This window comes from Schistocerca cancellata, unplaced genomic scaffold (genome assembly GCF_023864275.1).
Source record: "Schistocerca cancellata isolate TAMUIC-IGC-003103 unplaced genomic scaffold, iqSchCanc2.1 HiC_scaffold_426, whole genome shotgun sequence".
Lineage (NCBI taxonomy): Eukaryota > Metazoa > Arthropoda > Insecta > Orthoptera > Acrididae > Schistocerca > Schistocerca cancellata.
This window is the reverse complement of record NW_026046443.1, coordinates 5,487,114-5,508,678: the sequence shown is the minus strand read 5'-3', so window position 1 is coordinate 5,508,678 and position 21,565 is coordinate 5,487,114. Positions and strand designations below refer to the sequence as shown.

Genomic DNA, 21,565 nt, shown 5'->3' with positions numbered 1-21,565 from the left:
CGTTCACTAGCGGAACTACGTTTGCTCGGTTTGTATGTCAGTGAGTGGCAGCAGCAGCGTTTATCGATAGCGAGTACTGTGGTACTATCTTTGGAGCGACCTGTAGTATTTGCGGGTCGTCGTGTGTCGGGAGTTCAGTGGGGGACGGAGCAGCAGTGAGATCCGACAGCGCCAGTACTCGCCGAGGGAGCTGGCGATGCATGCACTGCTCGATGGAAGGATGTGGTCGCGAGAGTGCACGACCACGCCGAGGTCGGGATTCAGAGAGTTTAAGTCGAATGGATCGTTACATTCGAGTAGTGAAACTTTCACATGAGTGTGTGTCCGTCCATCGAAGTGACCTCATGCCATCAAGCTGTCAGTTGGCGGTTTTACACTCCGACGTTTCCCTTGCCTGACTTGATCGGCAACGACCGATGGTTGGTCGTTCGGTCGTTCGTCTCAGTGGACGACGTGTATCTGGTCTTCCGACCGTTTCTATGTTCTCAACGTTCATGTCTACGTGCAATTCGGCTTGCTGGTTTATAGTGACTATTTAGCATAGTTTGATTTGTTCGTGGAATTGTCTTTTGCGGTTCCATGTGCATCTAGTCAGACTTTGAATAGGCAGTTTGGTCTTAGCCTTGTCTGCGTACTAGGATTTGGTGGAGCCAACTTGTGCAATTAAATGCTTGTCATTTGACGATGTTAACTGTTAATCTATCGTGGTTGTGGTTATCGGATCTTAGGTAGATTTTGCGAGTGTGCTGATCGGCGTTTAAGCTGTCCCTAGTTTGAGTTGCCATCCTGTTAGTGAGCATAACTCTTGGCTGCATGTCTTACCGCTTACGCACCTTTAGGGAATTTCTCAGGTCGATCCTTGGAGCACTGTCTGTGGATACCTCCCTTCTTTATTTGGTCCGATTGTGTCAATTGTTAAAAAATAATATTTTGTTTGAATTATTCCTGTTGCTTGTGGCCTTCAGGCGACAAATAATTTGAATTCTTTCTTAATAAAGCCTTCAGCCGTCAGTGTACCTTGTGTTACAGTCAACTTTTTTAATGACTGTTTTAAAAATTATTTGGTATTTTCAAGGTGTAGTTATCTTCCTCACTTGTAATTCAAGCCTTCAGCCTCTAATTGTTCTGAAGTATTGATTGTGACCTTCAGCCGACAAATAATTTTGAATTCCTTCTTACTAAGGCCTTCATCCGTCGGTGTAGCTTGTGTTAGTCATTTTTTAAAAAAATGTTTTTAATAAATTATTTCCTTAAATAAAGCGTAAGTGTTTACTGTGCCACCAACGGTACCTGATTAGGCCCCGTCAACACCTTTTCTGCTTTCCGTAACTACCACGTCTCACTTTCATTATAAAAGCATTTTTCAAGACAAATCTATGAAAATTTATATTTGGCTTCTTAGGTAGAAATAAAAATTACATGTTTGAGTGTCTTTGGAAATGCAAGCACTAAGGGGATGAAATAGGGGATGAAACTTTTCTATGCAAAATTAAAATATTTTATACTTAAATCTATGAATAATTCTATTTGAGTTCTCGATTACAAACGAAGAAGTATGTGTTGAGAATGGAAAGTTCAATAGAAATACCACTAGAACACAGGAGACAGTGATGACAAAAGACTTAGACTCCAGCTACCGGAATCGCTTTTTGCTTAGAAGTACATTCGGAGAAAGGCATGCAACGATGGCCTTAATTAGAATCGAAAGTTTAGAAGGTGTGGCAGTTTGTGAACTGGATGAAAGAAAGTTATTTAACTATCACCGCGACAAGCTGGCTTTGTCACAGTCGCATAGAAAAAGATAAGGTATTTACTGTATTAATTTTTCAGTAGCCTAATATATGTTTATGAAATTAATTTTGTCGTAATTGCTATGCAAACGCGAGCGAGGCTGTGGGCATCAAGCTACTACTTAATAGAGATGTGGAAGTATATATTATGGCTTAAAATGGACGATTTTATTGCAGGTGACTTGGAATTTGTTTCAGGATATTTGCTCTGTACATGTCAAAAATTGAGACCTATTATTTATAATTTATTGAAATTTTTATGTATTAATTTAAAATTACTAATAGAAATTGAGATTGTGAGAGGTGAAAATATAAAAAAGAAATAAACAACTTATTATGGCGAGAAAAGTTTTTGTTTATTCGATGTATAAATTACAGTATGGTCCGCAACTTTGTTTCACGGCACTTTCGCAAAAGGAAAGCATGATAGAAAGAATATTCGCCAGCGACGAAGTTTTCGCCCACCGCCGAAAAGGTGTACGGTTGTACCTCAGAAGAGGGGTTGGAAGTGTGAAGAAGAGGATGGAGGACAGGAAATTTAGAAGTGGTAGGCTGTGCCCAGGCCGGAGAAGGTAACGTGACCGGGGGCAGCGGCGAGGACGGCGGGGGCAGCAGCGTAGGCGGGGGCGGCGTAGGCGCGGGCTCCGTAGGCCAGAGCGGGGGCGGCGTAGGCGGCGCGGTAGGCACCACCGTAGGCCAGAGCGGGGGCGGCGACAGCGGCGCGGTAGGCACCACCGTAGGCCAGAGCGGGGGCGGCGACAGCGGCACGGTAGGCACCACCGTAGGCCAGAGCGGGGGCGGCGACAGCGGCACGGTAGGCGCCGCCGTAGGCGAGGCCGCGGCCGTAGGCAAGAGCGGGGGCGGCGTAGGCGCGGGCGCCGTAGGCCAGGGCGGGGGCAGCGGCGATGGCGGGGGCGGCGGCGATGGCGGGGGCGGCGTAAGCGCTGGCTCCGTAGGCCAGGGCGGGGGCGGCGGCGATGGCGGGGGCGGCGCGGACTACTCCGTAGGCACCGGCACCGTGCAGGGAGGCGCCGTAGGAGGCACCGGCAGCACCGTAGGCCAGACCGGCGGGGGCGGGCAGGGCGCCGTAGCCCAGCGAGCCGAAGTCGTTGCTGACGCGCGAGTTGCTGATGCGCACGCTGGAGGTGGGGCTGTCCACGGCCTTGGAGAACTGGCTGATGGTGTTGAGGCCGCCCAGGCCCTTGGAGGTGCTCTCGAGGGTCGCTCCGACGGCGCCGAAGTCGGCGGTGTTGGTGTAGGTGGAGTAGGCGGCTGGGCCACCGGCGTGGGCCACGGCCAGCAGAGCTGCCAGGAGAGCGACCTGCGGGCGGAAACAGGTGGCTCGTCAGGTCTCATTGCGAGCGGTCTCACATGTGCGATTCCTAATTCTCGGGAAGCTAGGCATCTGACGGAAGGAAGGCTTTCATGACCGAATGTTTCACCTGCTGAGAATTTCTACGGGTTGTATGGCCCTGGTCCATGGAACTGTTCAATCCCTGACGTTTCGTCCAAAGTAGCCTTGGACGAAACGTCAGGGATTGAACAGTTCCATGGACCACGGCCATACAACCTGGAAAAATTCTCAGCATCTGACGGAAGGGTTCATGGACGGAGAGTTTTAAGGTTATATGGAGCCAGAAAGTGTTCAATCACCAAATCAGTGATGTAATGAAATTTTGTGTGGATAGGGCCGCCCGTCGGGTAGACTGGTCGCTTGGTACAAGTCTTCTTAGCTGATGCCACTTCGCCGACTTGCACGTCTATGAGGACGATATTATGGTGAAGGCAACACTGGCCCTCTTTTTGCATGATAGGCTATACAACAGGCTGTAGATACCGGCTCCCAGGTTGACGCCATATTTCTCGACTTTCGAAAGGCGCTCGACTCAGTTCCGCTCTGTCGCTTGCTCGAAAAAGTGCGCGCTTACGGTCTATCCGATGACATATGCGGTTGGATAGAAAGTTTTCTAACAGACAGAGAGCAGTATGTCGTGCTGAATGGGGTGACTTCAACAGCAACAAGCGTAACCTCAGTGTGCCCCAGGGCAGCGCAATAGGTCCACTGCTTTCCACGATTTACATAGAAGATCTGGTTGATGGTATTGAGAGCGGAATTAGACTGTTTGCCGATGACGTTGTAGTCTACAGGAAAGTAGTATCACACGAAAGTTGCGAACAAATCAGTGAGGATTTGCAGAAAATAAATGAGTGATGTAATGACTGGCAGTTATCTGTCAATATTAGTAAGTGTAACCTGCTGCGTATAACAAGGCGAAAACCCCCTTAATGTACGAGTACAAAATAAATGCCCAGTCTTTGGAAACGGTAACATCCGTCAATTACCTGGGTGTAACTATTCGAAATGATCTCAAATGGAATGATCAGATTACACAAGTAACAGACAAGGCGAACTCTAGAGTGCGGTTCATTGGTAGAATCCTGAAGCGATGCAGTTCTTCAATAGGAAATTGCTTACAATACGTTAGTTCGTCCAGTCTTAGAGTATTGATCGTCTATATGGGACCCTTACCAGTTTGGTATGATTCAAGAGATTGAGAAGGTCCAAAGAAGAGCGGCAAGATTCGTGGCTGGTACATTTATTCATAGCGAGAGCGTTACAAATCTCATAGAAAGTGTGAAGTGGAACACACGGAAGGGGCTGCTCACTAAATTCTGAAATTCGATCTTTTGATGATGTAGAAGCATATATTATTATCACCAATTTTCAAATCGCGCAATGAACACCATTCAAATATAAGGGAAATTAGAGATCGTACTAACGCGTTCAGACAGTCGTTTTGCCTTCGCGCCTCGGGCATAGATCTGTGTGATGCCTTTACTTTAGTTAGGTTTAAGTAGTTCTAAGTCTAGAGGACTGATGACCTCAGATGTTGAGTCCCATAGTGCTTAGAGCCATTTGAACCATTTCTTCTTCCATTTCAAGGCGCGGACTGGCCAGTACCGAAAGCAAAGGAATTTAAGAAAACTGTTGCCTCTGTCTATTCATTGGCCGTTTACCAATTTGGTTCAAATGTCATGCTTGCTATGTCCGTGGTTCAGTTGGCATCATTTTGATGTGGGCATACCACTGTTTTCATTAGCATATAATCCCCTCTGTCGTTGTTCTTTTTACGTCAAGTTGTCTTCTACCTTGAATCCGCACTCTCTCGCTTAGCGTTAGTCCAAAAGAGACGTCAGAAACTGTTGTGAATTGGCAGGAGCCAATTCACGGGGTTTGGAGGAAGCCGAAAGGCACGCGTTTAAGCTCACGCAGGCTGGCGTGAGGTCTGGAACAGGTCAGAGAAATAAGACTAGCAAAACAGGAGGTAACTGGTAGAATACTTAACTTTAATCCACAATTGGTGAAGATCTCTCTTGACTGTACATTAATAACAATCTCAATATAAACTGCTAATGGCGCCTTGCTAGGTCGTAGCAAATGACGTAGCTGAAGGGTATGCTAACTATCGTCTCGGCAAATGAGAGCATATTTGTCAGTGTAGCTTCGCTAGCAAAGTCGGCTGTACAACTGGGGCGAGTGCTAGGACGTCTCTCTAGACCTGCCGTGTGGCGGCGCTCGATCTGCAATCACTGACAGTGGCGACACGCGGGTCCGACGTATACTAGCGGACCGCGGCCGATGTAAAGGCTACCACCTAGCAAGTGTGGTGTCTGGCGGTGACACCACAGAAACTTCATCTAAACTTCTGTAGTTCTTCGTTCATGTCCATTTCTTAGGATCCAGTTTTCACTACAGTTTTCTTACATTGCAGCAGGCTCAGCTACCACATTGTAGCGAAACTAATGAATTTTTAAATTGTTTTTCTGTCGTAGCATATATACTATAGCGTCGTTGCCATTTGTTACTGTGGAACGCCCAAGCTGTAAAATTATGGATGGTGTACAAAAATGTAGCTATCTGAGGGAAGGGACCCAATAAGAGCGCGTCTGAAGTTGTGAGCTAAAATTATTTCTGATAGTTCTGACAATGGAGTACATGCGGCCGTAATGTTGCTAAGACAGGTAGCAGCTTTCAGGACCGTAAGAAGAAATAAAATGTATAGTGAACGTGGGCTCCAAAATGCGTACCTTACGCGCTGTGACTACTTGTTCATCTCGATACTGTGAAACAAATATCCTCTATTGCAAGATATTTGGTTTCCATATTTTAGGAGGAGGCAGTACGGACCAAAGCAAGGAAAATATATAGTAAATATGGTCTCTTATATGAATGCGTATAACTGATTCGCCTTGTTGGGCAACGAATCCACCACATTCAGTGCTGACCACAATTACGTCCGACCTTCTGCAGGATTCTCAAAGGAGAGAGCGTGCAGGACTTGGACAGGGACATCGGGTAGGTGGCGCTAGGTGCGAATGTGGGTCGGCGGAGACGCGTGCCAAGACAGTGCGCGCAATGGTGACAAACAGTGTGTCCGAGTAGGGCAGCGCTTTACGCAACTGCCTCGTAAGCAGGCGCTCCCGAGTTCGAATACCGGTCCGTCACACATTTTCACTCGTCGCCGCTGATGCTACTCCAAGTCTTGATGAAGCTGATATCAATACTTCCTTCCCTTTCCTTTCCTTTCTCCCCTCCTCTACCTTCAATTTACCAAATATGGTCTCAAAAATGCACACCTTATGAGCTATGCGCTCTTGTTGACTAGAAGAGGTGTGTCGCAAAGTATCAAGATGAACAAGCGCTCAGAGTCCTTAAGGTACGCATTTTAGATCCCACGTTTACTACATTTTCCTTATTTTGGTCCACACTACCACCTCTGAAAGGTGCCTACCAAAAAATGGCTCTGAGCACTATGGGACTTAACATCTATGGTCATCAGTCCCCTAGAACTTAGAACTACTTAAACCTAACTAACCTAAGGACATCACACAACACCCAGTCATCACGAGGCAGAGAAAATCCCTGACCCCGCCGGGAATCGAACCCGGGAACCCGGGCGTGGGAAGCGAGAACGCTACCGCACGACCACGAGCTGCAGGCAAAGGTGCCTACCTTACAGCCTTAGCAGCAACAGTACTGGTAAATGTATTCCACTATCAGAACGATTTTCGCTTATAACTTTCCGGACTAGGATCCCTTACCTCAAATTTACACTTACCCTTCCCTATCGTCAATGCAAGTTTGTAACATTGTCGCGGAGTTGTCCCGTATAGCGATAGCGTAATAAGTAGACCTACTACTCTCATTCTGAAGCATGGGCGTATTCATGTCCCAGCTGTATTTTGCCCTTGATACAGACGTGCAGCTAAGCTAACCCGCTCGTATGGCGTAACACGCAGCGCCCTAGCTTGCAGGACAGGTAGTTGAGACAGATCTGGTCAGAAATCGCGTGGCGGATTTACGATCGTGGCTGGTACACCGACCAGCATTACTGCGGTTTTTAGGCGGGTTATAACATTCTCTTAGGAATATGCTGTGCTGGCCCCCGTTCCCGCCTAAGAAAATACGCCACAGAAGCAGTAAAAACAAGATCACACGGAACCAAGTTTACACAATCCACAGCTAGGTAGCGCACCTGAATTCCCCCCATTATGTTACTAACAACTGCGGTGGCAGAAAGGACGTCTATAAATCTGTCAAATCTCGAATGGATACTAGACGGCATTAACGCTGAGAAGAAGAAAGAGAACCACAGGCCCGTTCTTTGCGTTAATTTCTTGTATGCAGTTCCTGTGCCTTAACAGCTATCAGAAAACAGTTCCAGGAAGAAGGACGGCTAAGAATTAAGGATCTCGTCGACGTCTAGGTCACCAGAGAAGGAGCGTAACGTCTCACAAAACAGGTGCAAGGAAAGATTTGAGCCGTGTCCTTTTCAAAGAAATTATTCCGGTATTTGTCTTAATAGAAGAAGAGAAAACATGGAAAATCTAATAGTTATATGTATGCACTGTGATTTTACATTACATATTTCTTTGACATCTTCGCAAATCCAATTTCCGACTTTGTTACGTTGATCTGAAAATCGATATGGGCCCGAAACTAGTCACCGAATGAAAAATAAAATATTCGCAACTTCGACTGGTTTTCCATTGTATTTATTATCAGAAGTTGCTGATCCAAGTTACTAGAGCATGCTGGAAGTTCGTAAATGGAAAATGGAAATGTGGTACGTAGGATTTCAACTTCTTCTTCCGAATGAGCAAATAGTGTCTCTGTTCAAATGATTCAAATGACTCTCAGCACTATGGGACTTAACCCAACTAACCTGAGGACATCCATGCCCGAGGCAGGATTAGAACCTTCGACCGTAGCAGTCGCGCGGTTCCGGACTGAAGAGCCTAGAACCGCTCGGCCACCAAGGCCTACAGTGTGTCTGTCACTGCACCATCTACCTGTGTACAGTTAAGTTCTGTTCAATAGCTATTCAAATCCGAGTTCAACTTCCTTAAGCTTTTGTACTACCCTACAAGTTTATCCATTGACCGAATGTTGTTGCAGAGCTTCTCATTACTCATTTGAACCAAACAAACACATGATTCTCAGCCTGATGAGATTTGTGATTTTTGTTCCATGATTCACCGTGCACGCCTCAGTCATCGGAACGAAAATCCACTAAAAGCATGCACCATCTTTCGTTACGGGGAGCAAATCGTAAAGTGTTCGACCACTGTAGGAAGTAATACTCTGACTATTTTTTGTTTGTAGTATCACTAGCAAAATAACTACAACGAACTTCTAAAAACTTTCTAAACTGCACTGCCGATTTCCTATGGCGCTTCTAACGGACTGATTAATATGGATTAGAACGCATAGTCTAGAGGAAAACGTATCTCTGTAGAGTGGACATGAACCAACGCACCTCCTGTTATTTCATATTCTAGTAGATCAGTCTTTTTTGGCGCAGGCTTGCAAACTATCCAGGTGTTACGTGAAGCCTACATGGTTAATTAGTAAAGGCCACTGTTTCCTTCTTCCCATTTAGAACAACTGCTGAGGAAAACATCTAACTACGGAGTTAATCGGCCAACTTGTTAAAGGTCTTTTGCATACCAGTCACTTGGGAAGCGGAGCAACGTTCATTCTTTTTTGTTTTGTTTTGTTTATATGTAAAAATCACGAATCCATTCCTGATTACTTTAGTGACAGCGCTAGGGATTTCTATAGGGAAATTCGATACTGTTTTCTCAGGGCAACAGCTATTTGTGTGGTACCACACGTGGGATACCGTATTAACACTATCAGTAACTACTGATGAACTGCATTGTGTAGTTTCTCCATTATCGCTTTCAGTCAACGGGGCCAGTCGAATAGAAACAGTTAATCCTAATGTCAATCATATTATCACAAATACGATGTCTCACCACTGCAATTGAACAAATGTGCTGGATATCAGTGTCTAACCCATAATAAGCATTATAGCCGTAATTTTTTTTGGGATGAGACTGCAGAAAAAGACTATACATTGAATAACTTGTTTTTAACACTGTTACAGAGTCTGAGAGTGTATAGCCTACTTCACATCAATAAATTTGGAAAGTTTCACAACACTCCGTTCCCCTTTGCTTGCTTTAGTTACGAAACCTTTCCATGACAACCCAACCGGAGGTGTCGCGCTTTTTTCTACATAGGGAGTTGACGTCGGTGGCAGGAAACGCTCACGACTCACCTTTCGAGGAAACGTTCGTAGAACGGTAGTGCGTAAATCGTACTGGTCCTTACAAATGGTTCAAATGGCTCTGACCGCTATGGGACTTAACATCTGAGTTCATCAGTCCCCTAGACTGAGAACTACTTAAACCTAACTAACCTAAGGACATCATACACATCCATGCCCGAGGCAGGATTCGAACCTGTGACCGTAGCAGCAGCGCGGTCGGGACTGAAGTGCCTAGAACCGCTCGGTCACAACGGCCGGCTTGGTCCTTTCACCCAAAGGAATGTATGAGATTCGAACTATGAATTCCAGGTCACCTCACCGAGGGAGATGGCGCACTGGAGAAAGAAAATGGACTGGTACTCGCTAGGACGGTGGTTGATTCAAATGGTTCAAATGGCTCTGAGCACTATGGGACTCAACTGCTGGGGTCATAAGTCCCCTAGAACTTAGAACTACTTAAACCCAACTAATCTAAGGACATCACACACATCCATGCCCGAGGCAGGATTCGAACCTGCGACCGTAGCGGTCGTGCGGTTCCAGACTGTAGCGCCTTTAACCGCTCGGCCACGCCGGCCGGCCGACGGTGGTTGAAAACCAAGTCCAGACATCCTAATTTAAATTCTCCGCGATTTTCCTAAATAGCTGATGGTGAAACCCTGGATGGTTCATTTGAAAGGGTACGACCGATTTCCTTTCCCAGCCTTATCATTCCGAGCTCCGTCTCAGATGATATTCGACGAAGCATTAAACCCTAACCCCCATAGCCTCCTCATCGAGAGTGTTTACATAAAAGGGAAACATCTCTGTTCATTTGATATGAACCAACTCAGCGGAAATGTGCAAGGACCATTTAGCCACCAGTTCACTTTGTATCTGTAGTTGATACGTCTGAAAGGACTCGGCACCAATGAGTAAGACCTGGGGTATTCTACGCTTGTGTGGCCTACATCGTTGACAGGTAGAGACAGTGTAAGTAGGCTGTTTATGTTTTCTTATTGGCAACGTTACATCATAGCGCTCTGTATGAAAATCGCTGGCTGTGCTGTGTGCAGTCTGTGGCTAGTTTGCATTGTTGTCTGCCATTGTAGTGTTGGGCAGCGGCAGCTGGATGTGAACAGAGCGTAGCGTTGCGCAGTTGGAGGTGAGCCGCCAGCAGTGGTGGATGTGGGGAGAGAGATGGCGGAGTTTTGAAATCATTGTTTGTTCTCTATTAAAATCTTTCATTTGCTAACTATCCCTATCAGTAGTTAGTGACTTCCGTAGTTTGAATCTTATATTTAGCTGGCAGTAGTGGCGCTCGCTGTATTGCAGTAGTTCCAGTAACGAAGATTTTTGTGAGGTAAGCGATTTGTGAAAGGTATAGGTTAATGTTAGTCAGGGCCATTCTTTTGTAGGGATTAATGGAAGTCAGATTGCGTTGCGCTAAAAATATTGTATGTCACTTTAAGCACAGTCTTCTATAATTTTTCTAAGGGGACGAAAAAAATGGTTCAAATGGCTCTGAGCACTATGGGACTCAACATCTTAGGTCAGAAGTCCCCTAGAACTTAGAACCACTTAAACCTAACTAAACTAAGGACATCACACACACCCATGCCCGAGGCAGGATTCGAGCCTGCGACCGTAGCAGCCTCGCGGTTCCGGACTGCAGCGGCAGAACCACACGGCCACCGCAGCCGGCTTTCTAAAGGGACGTTTCAACAGAAGGAATACAGCCTGATGGAAAACAAATTTTTCAAGGCTCTTTGGAACTAGGGTTCTCTGTTTCGCGCCTAGTATTTGGAATATCCAGGTCCTCGATATTAGAACCTACAGGAAAACAATGAATGTCGTAGCGCAGTCGAGCAGAGAATCGCGCAGTTGGAAACAGTTGACTACACGAGCCGTAGCACAGTGGTGGTCACGTACGTACCTTGAAAGCCATGTTGTTGTTGTTGTTGGTTGTGGTTGTCTTGGAACTGAACGGACCAGAGTGCTGACCGGCAGGGCTCCGCGCCGTTTTATACTGCGCGCCCGGCGGTGGGCGTGGCTTGGTGGGGCGGCGTCCGGTGCCGTACCCTTTCACCGCGGCCTGCGAAACGCGGCGGCCACCACCCGGACCATGGGCGGGGTGCACCCACACCTCCACACCTCCACACCTCCAGCTGTGGCCGCGTCCCTGGCTGGCCCGATCCTCCTAGGACGGAGCGTCCCGGCCAAGGTCGCTGACTGCGTCTGTAGGTCAGGCGCGAGTCGGACCGGACCCGAGAGCATCGTTTCCGAAATCTCGTCGTCCCGTTTCCTTATTTCCGTTATCCGCTGAAATTATCGCCAGCGAAATTCTGAAGCAGCCAGTGCCCTTTCAACGCTCTTAGTAAGGGTGTAAGACAAGGCTGTAGCCTTTCGCCCCTACTCTTCAATCTGTACATCGAGGAAGCAATGATCGAAATAAAAGAAAGGTTCAGGAGTGGAATTAAAATAGAAGGTGAAAGGATATCAATGATACGATTCGCTGATGACATTGCTATCCTGAGTGAAAGTGAAGAAAAATTAAATGATCTGCTGAACGGAATGTACAGTCTAATGAGTACGCAGTATGGTTTGAGAGTAAATAGGAGAAAGACGAAGGTAATGAGAAGTAGTAGAAATGAGAACAGCGAGAAACTTAACATCAGGACTGATGGTCACGAAGTCAATGAAGTTAAGGAATTCTGCTACCTAGGCAGTAAAATAACCAATGACGGACGGAGCAAGGAGGACATCAAAAGCAGACTCGCTGTGGCAAAAAAGGCATTTCTGGCCAAGAGAAGTCTACTAATATCAAATACCGGCCTTAATTTGAGGAAGAAATTTCTGAGGATGTACGTCTGGAGTACAGCATTGTATGGTAGTGAAACATGGACTGTGGGAAAACCGGAACAGAAGAGAATCGAAGCATTTGAGATGTGGTGCTATAGACGAATGTTGAAAATTAGGTGGACTGATAAGGTAAGGAATGAGGAGGTTCTACGCAGAATCGGAGAGGAAAGGAATATGTGGAAAACACTGATAAGGAGAAGGGACAGGATGATAGGACATCTGCTAAGACATGAGGGAATGACTTCCATTGTACTAGAGGGAGTTGTAGAGGGCAAAAAGTGTAGAGGAAGACAGAGATTGGAATACGTCAAGCAAATAATTGAGGACGTAGGTTGCAAGTGCTACTCTGAGATGAAGAGGTTAGCACAGGAAAGGAATTCGTGGCGGGCCGCATCAAACCAGTCAGTAGACTGATGACCCAACAAAAAAAAAGCAAATTCACACAAGACGTGACGGCATTGACATTCCTACACTACTGGCCATTAAAATTGCTACACCAAGAAGAAATGCAGATGACAAACGGGTATTCATTGGACAAATATATTATACTACAACTGACATGTGAATACATTTTCACGCAATTTGGGTGCATAGATCCTGAGAAATCAGTACCCAGAACAACCACCTCTGGCCGTAATAACGGTCTTGATACGCCTGAGCATTGAGTCAAACAGAGCTTGGATGGCGTGTACAGGTACAGCTGCCCATGCAGCTTCAACACGATACCACAGTTCATTAAGAGTAGTGACTGGCGTATTGTGACGAGCCAGTTGCTCGGCCACCATTGACCAGATGTTTTAAACTGGTGAGAGATCTGGAGAATGTGCTGGCCAGGGCAGCAGTCGAACATTTTCTGTATCCAGAAAGGCCCGTACAGGACCTGCAACATGCCGTCGTGCATTATCCTGCTGAAATGTAGGGTTTCGCATGGATCGAATGTAGAGCCACGGGTCGTAAAGCATCTGAAATGTAACGTCCACTGTTTAAAGTGCAGTCAATGCGAACAAGAGGTGACCGAGACGTGTAACCAACGGTACCCCATACCATCACGCTGGGTGATACGCCAGTATGGCCATGACGAATACAAGCTTACAATGTGCGTTCACCGCGATGTCGCCAAACACGGATGCGAACATCACGATGCTGTAAACAGAACCCGGATTACTTTCGAATACATTACGGGAAAGGCAGTGATCAATGTCTTACAAATATTTACTATCAAAAACAGTCTTGATCACGATTTATTTATCAAGATGACCGGTTTCGACCACTACTGTGATCTTCAGACCATTGAGTAGGAACCTCTTTCCGTTGGAGAATCACTACTCCAACAGATTGCTTAAATTACGGAAACTCGTGCATGATTGTTTCCACAGCTCATTTAGCGCTCAACTGAACTTGAATTTATATAGTGTAATCTCCAACAGAAAGAGGTTCCTACTCAATGGTCTGAAGATGACCACAGTAGTGATCGAAACCGGTCACCTTGATAAATAAATCGTGATCAAGACTGTTTTTGATAGTAAAGAACCTGGATTCATCCGAAAAAATGACGTTTTTCCTTTCACTCACACAGGTTCGTCGTTGAGTACACCATTGCAGGCGCTCCTGTCTGTGATGCAGCGTCAAGGGTAACCGCAGCCAAGGTCTCCGAGCTGATAGTCCATGCTGCTCCAAACGTCGTCGAACTGTTCGAGCAGGTGGTTGTTGTCTTGCAAACGTCTCCATCTGTTGAGTCAGGGATTGAGACGTGGCTACACGTTCCGTTACAGCCATGCGGATAAGATGCCTGTCATCTCGACTGCTAGTGATACGAGGCCGTTGGGATCCAGCACGGCCTTCCGTATTACCCTCCTGAACCCACCGATTCCATATTCTGCTAACAGTCATTGGATCTCGACCAACGCGAGCAGCAATGTCGCGATACGATAAACCGCAATCGCGATAGGCTACAATCCGACCTTTATCAAAGTCGGAAACGTGATGGTACGCATTTCGCCTCCTTACACGAGGCATCACAACAATGTTTCACCAGGCAATGCCGGTCAACTGCTGTTTGTGTATGATAAATCGATTGGAAACTTTTCTCATGTCAGCACTTTGTAGGTGTCGCCACCGGCGCCAACCTTGTGAGAATGCTCTGAAAAGTTAATCAGTTGCATATCACAGCATCTTCTTCCTGTCAGTTAAATTTCGCGTGTGTAGCACGTCATCTTTTTGGTGTAGCAATTTTAATGGCCAGTAGCGTATATGCCTGGAAATTACCTCTGTGGCTTCCAGTGCTTCTGACAGAATTTGAACAATGTGTCTGTGAAGCCAAGAGATAAAACTAATAACTAACAAGGAGATCACATTGCAGTCGCATTTTTCTATTTCTTTATGTTTTTGCGAACCCAAAAGATAAAACGGGTACCTAACAAAGAGATCAGACGACGATCAGATTTTTAAATTTTTTATATTTATGGCAAGCGTAGTTCTACACTAAACTATCTATCAACCAACGCTGTCACATGCAACTTCCAAATATTCTCGAGAGAATCGTCTTTGAAGCTTTCCAGTCATGTTTAACAAGCTACTGTGAGGCTGCTTTTTTGGAAATTTTGGAAATTTGTGCTAAAGTCTTATGGGACCAAACTGCTGAGATCATCGGTCCCGCAAGCGCTACGGTCGCAGGTTCGAATCCTGCCTCGGGCATGGATGTGTGCGATGTCCTTCCGTTAGTTAGGTTTAAGTAGTTCTAAGTTCTAGGGGACTGATGACCTCAGATATTAAGTCGCATAGTGCTCAGAACCATTTGAACCATCATCGGTCCCTAAGCTTACACACTACTTAATCTGACTTAAACTAACTTACGCTACGGGCAACACACACACACACACACACACACACACACACACACACACACACACACACACACCCATGCCCGAGGACCGTGACAAGGCGCCTCAGACACCTTGGGTGCTGATTTTCTGTGGTAGACTGCTCGCCTGCCATACGGGGTGGGAGGGAGGAGGGGTCCTTGGTTTGATTCTCAGCCGACTCAAACAAAGATGCATGTTTGACGAACATTTGCGTGAAGCGTAAAATACCTAAAGATCGAAAAAAATTTTTTTATTTTTTAATGTAAACAATCTTGATTGAAATGTGTTATAAAAGTTGATGCTTAAAAATTTATATTTGCAATGAAAACTGCATTTTTGAGTGTGATACGTAGTTAGAAGTAAAATGTGCTGTTTTTCATTATGACAATTAGATATGAGTTAACTAGCACATTTTTGATGAATTTTGTATTAAAATGACTAAGACATTTGTACTGAACAGGAAATACGAGAAAAATTGATCGAAACAAGACTCGATCCAACGATTACCCGTCTAGGGCGCTACCGATATTTTCTCTTCTTTATGTATTTTACGCTTAGAAGAAAAAGAATCGAACCCAGAACCCCACATTGCAAACAAGCACCCTGTTACTTAGCCACTTCTTCAAAAAGCAACTTACTTTCACCTATTAAACATGGTCTGAAAACTTAAAACACGATTTTCTCGACAGTTATTGAGAGTTGCTTAGAACTGCTTTGGTACATATATATTTGAGTTCTGGACTTCAAACAGCATAAGTATAAAAAATTACAAAAATCTGGTTGCCGTATTGTAAGAGTGATCTCTGGAAAAGAAATAATAGAAGAGAATGACGAAGACGCCATGGGCATACGGAACAGGAATTTTCCCGGCATCACAACATACCTTATACATGAATGAACGTAGGACCTTGGATGAATTTCAGCTTACGCATCGAAACTCAAAGTTTACCTTGGCGCCAGACCTAAACTGGCGGTTCATATGGTTGTTGACAGGTGTCTCCCTCTTGCAGATCGTTCGCACGTTCATTGCGCAGTGTGTCGAAATTCCGATAACATAACAACAAAAGGCGTTTTGCATTCTCCACCTTAACAGCTCCAATTCAGTTAAAGGTACGAGGTGTGATGTTCATCTGCAGTACGGCGTTGCACTTCCTACAGCACACCGCACGACTTCCCTCGAAGTTCGACTGATTTCTCACTATGTATTTTTTTAGGGTGGGAGTTGGGGGCTAGGTAAGAGACTCCAGTTATATGAAACTTCCTGGCAGATTAAAATTCTGTGCCGGACCAAGACTCGAACTCGGGACCATTGCCTTTCGCGGATGGTAGAGCACTTGCGCGCGCAAGGAAAAGGTCCCGAGTTCGAGTCTCGGTCCGACTGTAGTCAGTAGCGAGCCTGTGTGTGTGTTGGACCTTTCATCGAGCTACGGACCCCCTTGAAGATGTCTCCCGCAGTCGGAGACGAAACGTTGGGAATCACCACAGAATTCATCAACCGACCACGGCATAACAGCCCGGATAATTATAATGGACATGATATTTCCGGCCGTGAAAGTCTACATTTTAAATCACGTATCGTTCATTGAGAAGTGAAGGCCAGGTTAAAGGCAGGATTCGATCACTCGACCTCTCAATTTCTTGGCACACCCTTTACCACTAGACTAGCATGCCCAACTGTGGGCTGAAATATCTAGCATGTAGAGAACGGAATTCCGTGGGATCAGTATCGTACACTCCATGGGATTTCGGCTGATAACAACGCCACAAAACACTAGTTTGTTCATTACTTTTCCGTTACGTGCCATCTATAAATAGATGTATATATATCCCTATCCGCGAAGAGGCTAGCGGAAGGAACAAGGATGTCTTGGTTATACTGCAATAAATTGAGACTGCACCGTTGTTCCCCTGGGCGCTCAGTTTTATTTTTATTTTTTTTTTTCATTTTCATTTCATTTATTTATTTTTTCGTTTTTTTTATCATAACATTTTTAAGAGGTGCCGAAACCATCGCTGCCATGGACCATAGGGCTCGATTTTTTTACCTGCACTTTACACTGCGACGAAACACATATTACTAGCTGTTTGTTGAGACGGTGGCAACCTAATGTTCAGGCCAACTGCTTAGTACAACGTTACGTGAACATCCCGCTCCACTTAGTACAACAACAAGATAGTAATGTGGGTATGATTTCATCGAGATTCCTAAGCGTTTATTCACTCAAACATATCTCGAAAAGTCCAGAGAAAAAGAGAGAGATCGCTTCCCACGCCCGGGTTCCCGGGTTCGATTCCCGGCGGGGTCAGGGATTTTCTCTGCCTGGTGATGGCTGGGTGTTGTGTGCTGTCCTTAGGTTAGTTAGGTTTAAGTAGTTCTAAGTTCTAGGGGACTGCTGACAGTAGCAGTTAAGTCCCATAGTGATCAGAGCCATTTTAAAAAGAGAGAGAATCATTCCGAGAAACCATTAACCCTAAAGGCGGACTCCTGTAGAAACCATGTCACAGATGAATACTGTAAACTAACCGATGAAACGTTATTGGGGTATCCTTATGTATTCTGGAATTGGCCACTGGATGTCACACAACCTGTATTTTCAGTAGAGAAGCAATAATAACAGAGTCGTTCGTTCGGGAGAACTCAGTAACTCTGAAAGTGGATGGTCACTGGATGTCACCCGAGTAACAAATCCGTCACCGACATTTCAGCCGGTCGCTGTGGCCAAGCGGTTCTAGGCCCTTCAGTCTGGAACCGCGCGACCGCCTCGGGCATGGATGTGTGTGACGTCCTTAGGGTAGTTAGGTTTAAGTAGTTCTAAGTACTAGGGGACTGATGACCTCAGATGTTAAGTCCCTTAGTGCTCAGAGCCATTTTTGAACGGACATTTCAACCCTTATAAAGACACCCAAGTCGGCAGTTGATGGTGCGATGTGGACTGTAAACGCGGTAGAACAACCTCAGCTAAAACAAGAGCTGTAAGACCTCTTGCACTGACGGACAGGGACCATCGAACATCACGGAGAGCGATCGTAATAACATTTATTGCGGAAGGAATCACTCGATAGCACCAAAATGTTACCAGCAAAAAAAAAAAAAAAAATGGTTCAAATGGCTCTGAGCACTATGGGACTTAACATCTGTGGTCATCAGTCCCCTAGAACTTAGAACTACATAAACCGAACTAACCTAAGGACATCACACACATCCATGCCCGAGGCAGGATTCGAACCTGCGACCGTAGCAGCCGCGCGGTTCCGGACTGCGCGCCTAGAACCGCTAGACCACCGCCGCCGGCTGTTATAAGCAGCCCAGCTAGCACAATATCTGGGCTTAGGGAGTTATGGGAATGGGACACAACGTTCGAGAACCTCCTCATAAGTCACAGATTTCTGTATTCAAAGCCAAGCGACGCTTAAGACAGTGGAAATGACTGGAAACGAGTGATCTGAAGTGATGAATCACGCTGTACCCAGTGGCAATCCGATGGAAGCCCGTCGGTCTGGCAAATGCCATCGTGTGTGGTGGCAACAGTCAAATACGGAAGAGGTGGTGCTGCGTGGTTAGCGTGTGGTCCTAACATTGCGCATAAGGGAATTAGATTAGGAAATGAGACACTTAAAGTAGCAGATGAGTTTTGCTATTTGCGGAGCAAAATAATTAATGACGGTAGAAGTAGAGAGGATATAAAATGTAGACCGGTTAGGGCATGGAAAGCGTTTCTCAAGAAGAGAAACTTGTTAACATCGAGTACAGATTTAAGTGTCAGGAAGTCTTTTCTGAAAGTATTTGTATGGAGTGTAGCCATGTAAGGAAGTGAAACATGGGCGATAAATAGTTTAGACTAGAAGATAATAGCAGCTTTCGAAATGTGGTGCTACAGAAGAATGCTGAAGATTAAGTGGGTAGATCACGTAACTACTGAGAAGGTACTGAATAGAATTGGGGAGAAAAAAATGTTCAAATGTGTGTGAAATCTTAAGGGACTTAACTGCTAAGGTCATCAGTCCCTATGCTTACACACTACTTAACCTAAATTATCCTAAGGATAAACACACACACCCATGCCCGAGGGAGGACTCCAACCTCCGCCGGGACCAGCCGCACAGTCCATGACTGCAACGCCCCAGACCGCTCGGCTAATCCCGCGTGGCAGTTGGAGAGAAGAGGGATCTGTGGCACAACTTCACTAGAAAAAGGGATTTGTTGGTACGACACGTTCTGCGGCTTTAAGGGATCACCAGATTTTTCTGAGCAGATTTTTCTGTGGACTTTTCGAGATATGTTTCAGTGAAGAAACGCCTAGTAATCTCGGTAAAATCATGCCCACGTTACTACCTTGTGGTTGTACTGAGGGGACTACAACGTCATTGGAGCAGAATGTTCAGGTGACGTTGTACTAAGCACTTGCCCTGAACATCAGATTACCACTGTATTGACGATGATGAGGTCCCATACTCCTTGACAGAGCGTAGGGGACGATGCGGGAGACCCGCACCGCCGTACTAGGCAAGGTCCTAGCGGAGATGGTTTGCCATTGCCTTCCATCGACCGTAATGGGGATATATGATGATTATGAGGACGACACAACAACACCCAGTCATCTCGACGCAGGTGAAACTCCCTGACTCCACCGGGAATCGAACCCGGGACCTCGTACTCGGTTAGCGAGAACACTAAAGCGAGACCACGAGCTGCGGACCAATTTAGTATTGGAGGGTAAAAATCTCTCCGATTGAGACCAAGAGATGAATACACTAAGCAGATTCAGAGGGCTGTACGCTGCAGTAGGTACTCGGAGATGAAGCAGCTTGCATAGGATAGAGTAGGATGGAGAGCTGCATCAAACCAGTATCTGGACTGAAGACCGCAGCAACAAGAGAACGCCAAATACGAAAGGATGCGAACATCACTGACGTTGCTGTGCAGTGCGTGCAGTAGAGAAATAGTTCAGAGACAATAATTGTATCACTTTCACATTGCAGGTTTTGCTTATGTAAGCGTAGGATTCCGCGGCCGTTCTCAGAGTCAATACATTTCTCTGGATATGTTCCCGCATTATCAATCTGTAAAATTCTCTGAAATTGCGGCCATTGTGGAAAATGGCCTTGCTCAGGGTGTTTCTCCTAGGAAAACGCCCTGAGGAAGGCAATTTGTAACAGTAGCAGTTAGGTTGGAGAATTTTACACATAGACGATGTGGTCACACATCCAGAAGAATTTATTCACTAAGATCAGATTACCTACCAAGTAGGCGGTATTCGCATGAGCTGCTAAGGAGAAGCTACGGAAATGTAAAGCTAGGCAAGGGTATGAACAAGGTTGCATCCAACTGCAATTCCATTAATTGGCTCCTTGATTGATGGTAAAATGTTTGCTTCAGTATGCGACTACGATCCCCAAAGTAGCACCAAGAACGCTAGATAAATAATACAAAAACATTGTGAGTCTGGAACGTCGATTTCCAAAACAAATACATTATTAACTAACGACCCATCAATAAAATTCCCCTTGAAGAATAATGGAGAACATGACGATATACCCAACAATTAACGTCGGAATAAATGAGGCCCGGCACGAAGTCGGCGTTCCAAAACATCCCAAAGGTGTCCTATAGGATTCAGGTCAGTATTCTGTGCAGGCCAGTCCATTACAGGGATGTTATTGTCGTGTAACCACTCCGCAACAGGCCGTGCATTATGAACATGTGCTCGATCGTGTTGAAAGATGCAATCGCCATCCCCGAATTGCTCTTCATCGGTGGGAAGCAAGAAGGTGCTTAAACCAGCAATGTAGGCCTGTGCTGTGATAGTGCCACGCAAAACAACAAGGGGTGCAAGCCCCTTCACGAAAAATAGACTACGTCATAACAGCACCGCCTCCAAATTTTACCGTTGGCACTACACACGGTGGCTGATGACGTACACCAGGCATTCGCCATATCCACACCCTGCCATCGGAACGCCACATTAGTACCGTGATTCTTCACTCCACAAAAAGTTTTTCCGCGTCGTTTGGAATTTACCGGAGCGATGTGTGGCTTATGAGTAGCCGCTCGATCATGAAATCCAAGTTTTCTCACTTCCCGCCTAACTGTCAAAGTACGTGCAGTGGATCCTGGTGCAGTTTGGAGTTCCTGTGTGATGGTCTATATAGATGTTTGCCTATAACATATTACGACCCTCTTCAACTGTCGACGGTCTCTGTCAGTCAACAGACGAGGCCGGCCTGTACGCTTCTGTGCTGTACTTGTCCTTTCACGTTTCCAGTTCACTATCACATAGGAAACAGTGGATCCTATGGATATTTATGAGTGTATAAATCTCACGTACAGACGTATGAGACAAGTGCCACCCAATCACCTGATCACGTTCGAAGTCAGTGAATTCCGCCAAGCGCCCCGTTGTGCTCTCTCATGGTTTCTAATGACTACTGAGCTCGCTGATATAGAGTACCTGGC

General features: G+C 45.8%; 1 protein-coding gene across 1 annotated transcript; it reads right to left on the bottom strand.

Moving 5' to 3' along the window:
* Window positions 1-2,121: 2,121 nt before the first annotated feature.
* Window positions 2,122-11,382, bottom strand: LOC126124778 (cuticle protein 21.3). The gene is made up of 2 exons (XM_049915124.1): window positions 11,325-11,382; window positions 2,122-3,111 (listed from the first exon to the last, which is right to left on the bottom strand). Exons 1-2 carry the CDS (start codon window positions 11,334-11,336, stop codon window positions 2,329-2,331), a joined length of 795 nt encoding a protein of 264 aa, XP_049771081.1. The 5' UTR covers window positions 11,337-11,382; the 3' UTR covers window positions 2,122-2,328.
* Window positions 11,383-21,565: the final 10,183 nt, after the last annotated feature.